This window comes from Pleurodeles waltl, chromosome 5, assembly GCF_031143425.1.
Source record: "Pleurodeles waltl isolate 20211129_DDA chromosome 5, aPleWal1.hap1.20221129, whole genome shotgun sequence".
Classification (NCBI taxonomy): Eukaryota; Metazoa; Chordata; class Amphibia; order Caudata; family Salamandridae; genus Pleurodeles; species Pleurodeles waltl.
The window spans coordinates 1,522,316,814-1,522,320,781 of NC_090444.1; the positions used below are offsets into that span (position 1 = coordinate 1,522,316,814).

A 3,968-nucleotide genomic window follows, 5' to 3' on the forward strand; every position below is an offset into this window, starting at 1 on the left:
CCAGTATAGAGCTGTATGTAATTTGAAAAATCCTAGGGTCAGTCTCAAACCACTACCTCAATACAAAACATAAGTGAACAAAACAGACTTTAAGTGAGCAAAACGTATTGCTTAATTTCTTCATCACTGTATTTTTTATCATTAATACCTTTAGAATCTGGCTCTTTGATTGCCTCCTGACAGCGAATTTAGGATTGTGTGTGAACCAGAGTCAAAAAAATCTCTGTGAAAGAGAGGTGCCAGTTCAGTGATGTTGCGTTTCCGTGCCAAGACCCGTGTCAGCCTTTTAGCGAAGCCAACTCCAAGATCTTGGAACAACCTTTGGCGCACCATCGTGAGGGGACCTCGGCAATCTTTTGTGATCCACATACTTATTCAGGGTTCAGGTTAATCCCCTGGACGGCTAACATGAGCGTGATCAGTTGGCTACATGCTGCTGTGTGTAGGTATCCTGCTTTAAATACAGGTGCATCGCCAGATATCCACACGTGTCTGCGTGCATGACACCCCTATGTGTACGTTAACAGCATCCCATGCACCACGCGGAAATTAAACACGTGAATTTTTATTGCATTCCCAGCTACGTTAACACCCTCCCCAAACACCGCAAGGTGCAGATACATTCGGGCACCGTTAGTATGTCCCTCTTGGGCTGGGTACATTCCATGTCTGGATCCCACCACTGTGCTGTTGGGGATATGCGCGTGTCAGTGGCACCCCCTCCCTACAGAAGCCCGTGGGAAGCCTCTTGCGGATTCTGTAGGAGTGCAGCAGCAGCGAGATCGTGAGTTTGGGAGGGAAGTGAGCGCTCTGCTACAATGCTGTAAAGCAGAGACGTCAAGGCGCCTGCTGCCCACCGAGCGTGCAGCGCCGGGAAGCATCGCCCTGTTATAGGATCACGCAGCTTTTTCACAGTCATCTTCTGCCTTCACACCAGCACTCGGTAGAGCATGTGCTCCTTTCTACTTAAGAAAGCCAACACCGATCTAGTTGTATCGGAACCTGGGGATAAATCAAAAGAAGCCCTGAGGTGCCGGGAGACAGGGCTGTGAAACCTCCCCAACACCCACTGGAACTCTCCAAGTTCGATTGAAGTTTGATTGCCTTGATTCGATGTGATTGATCTCGGAGTATAATTCGCATGGGAAAGATGAGTGCATTGCAATTTTCTGGCCGTGGATAGAGACTGGCACGGGTGGGAGCAGCATAGCGACTGCGAGAAGGCGTCGCTGGCTCTTTCTTTCCCTTTTCATTCCAGTTTGCGCCCCTGCTCTGCGTGTGTCTCTGCGCACTGTGCTGTTGTTGGGGCGGTCTCTGCCTGCGCAGCTCCTGCCTCCTTCCCCTCTCTGCGCGAGTGATGGTTGAGTCCAGCTGCTGGTACTGCCGCTGTAGCAGTCTGTCTGCACTGCTCTCTGCTGCGTCTGGATCCCTCCCCTTTCCTCATCCTTACACGTTCCTATGTGCAGAGCAGATCTCTACCCATCTCCCCTTTCAGCCGCCTGTCGGTGCTGACCTGCCCCTCAGGAACCTCCCTCGTTCTGCCTCGGTCTAGCCGCCTGCTTCCCAGGATCGCCACGGATTTCCCTGCGCCTCCCTCTGTCCGCCTCTCTGCACCTTGTCCCTGCAGTTGATCTCCTTGGTGCTGGGTGAGATGAGAGATCGCCGAGCACACCACCATCTCCACAAGGCGTCCGACCTTCTCCTTTTTGGTCCCGGATCTCTGTGAGCCCCAGGGTTGGTTTTGCGCCGTTTGGGGGGATTAGACCCCTGTCACCATCTCCCCCGTTTGGATTCCCTGGTATCGGATTGTATATTTTCAGACATGACAGCGCGGAGGACGCTCAGGTCTCTGATAGTGTTCTGCTGGGGACTCTTTGCTGCAGCGGAGGAGGGTAAGAGTCATTTTTTTTCTTAATTTCCATTTAGCATGTACATCGGTTCCCCTCTTGCCCCCGCGCCCCCCGATGTTGAGTGCTGACAGTTGTGTGCGCACCGGGAGCTTCCCGTGCTTGAAGTTGGGCTCTAGTGCATCCTGCTGTAGTCTGGTTTTCAGAACATGCCGTTTTGAGATTCCTCTCTCATTGCGCTCATATATCTTGGTGCATCAAATGTGGCTTTTCATGCATCTCCAGCTGGAGAAGCAGCGGAGACACGGATACATAGACTCACTTTGTTTCTCTAGCAACCTTCATAAGCAGCAGAATGGGCTGGATTGTCTGGCAGGTTTTCTGTGGGCACGGAGCCTTGTATTGATTTTGGCGGTGTTGTAGTGGAAATACACATGATTTTCATTTCAGATGTTTGTAAAAAATTAAAAGAATGTAATGTGCTGCACTTCAAAGGCACTCCATCCGCCGACGCTTGTCGGGGAAGAAGAGTTGTTACTGCTTGCTGACTTTCCCCTGGTGCAGTCACTGTTTTAGCAAGCGTCGTGTCACCTGACATAGTAAATGAACACTTCTGGGACAGGGCGTGTTCATATAGCTGCATGTTATATTTCAGTAAATTAAGTTATTGGGGAGACGGGCACCCTGTCTCGACCTGCCTCGCCTGTTGAGAGCCGGCCATCACTTACCAGAAAGAGTAAATCAGGAGCCGAACTGCTCTCCAACTTCTGACTTTCTCTCCCGGCCTCCCGGAACATTTGCCCTTCCTGCGTCGGGACGGTACATCGAAGCCTGGTGTACAGCGAGGCCTCCATACCATAAAACTGCAAGAACCCCCCGGCATTAGGCCGCTTCGGATCATCTGAAGGGATGAGTGGCTGCTCCTGAAGCTGAAATGTGTAATGGCATGGGAAGCACTGGCGCCCGTCCTTGCTGGCTCCATCGGGGTCTATAATCAATAAAGTTTCCAGTGCACGTGTGCTTACGAAATAGCCATAGGCGTCTTATCAATGTCCAGACGAAGCCCATATGTACAAAAAGGCTGCTGCACGTGGTACATGCTTTGCTAAAAAGCACTAGACTCAGAATGAGTCCTACAATCAACCGTATCACCTCCCAGGCCTCCAGGGGCCGCCCTTATCCCACTGCCCCTCAAAAGGTCCCTGCCTCCTGCTTTATAGCCATGAACGAGGCCTGGACATGACGCTACAGAGACTAAACAGTGGCTCCCAGTGAGCAGGACTCAGAGGCCATGTTTACTTTATGTCCCTGCTGATGCCTTTGTGAGCCTTGAGATCAGGGAAGCATCATCTTCGCCTGGATACCTTTAATTGGCCACTAAACCCACCTCTGTTTACAATTATACCACTCGTGCTCGGTAGGTGAGTCTGCTAACGCCCACTCTTCAAGTGAAAGACATTTACATAAGCCTTGCAAGGGGACAGCAGTAACTTCACGCCAGCTTGAGAGCCAGTGCCGAGGATGTGGGCTCCTACTACCTCCCGCCGCAGTCTGATAATATGAGGTGCAGCTTTGAATGATGTGAACTCCCTTTCCCTTTGTGTAACAACCTCGTTCCTCACACTAACCCGGCTGGCTTTCTATTTTACTGCCCGTTCTCATTATTGGCGCGATTAAGAAGTGTGTGAACCTGGCACGCAGCTGTTAATATCCGTAATACGGTAGTGACCGAATCGATACATCAATTAACCCCTGCTGGAAAGCAGGCAGCGGCGGTGCTCTGTTTGGCGCCCACTGACCCAGTTGCTGACTCCTTATTTTATCGCGCCCAGAGAACTCACCTCCCCTTTTTAATCCAGCGTCCCGGGGCTTGCATGCTGCTGCTCGCGGATGTCAGGGCAGCAAGCTCCGCTGTCATCTCTCCTCGCTTGTTGTGCAGCAGATGCTGGTTGATTTTGTCCTCAGGAGCCGAGAAATGCGCACGACTTCCCGGGCTTAGCTGACACATAACATTTGGAAGCCGCATATCTATTTCCTCGGATTTTTAACCCAGTGGACGACCTGCTGGGTCGCCCGTTCACCAGTCTCCAGTGAGAGCACAGAAGGAGAATTGCCTTATCT

The 3,968-nt window shown here is 51.5% G+C and overlaps 1 protein-coding gene across 1 annotated transcript in view; it reads left to right on the top strand.

The window, feature by feature from the left end:
* Window positions 1–1,301: 1,301 nt before the first annotated feature.
* The window catches only part of CSMD1 (CUB and Sushi multiple domains 1), a 5,088,256-nt gene continuing 5,085,589 nt past the window's right edge, over window positions 1,302–3,968 (top strand). Inside the window, exon 1 of the mRNA XM_069235813.1 lies at window positions 1,302–1,892. Within this exon, the coding sequence (XP_069091914.1) occupies window positions 1,823–1,892 (70 nt within the window). The 5' untranslated portion in view covers window positions 1,302–1,822. The remainder of the gene's footprint in view (window positions 1,893–3,968) is intronic.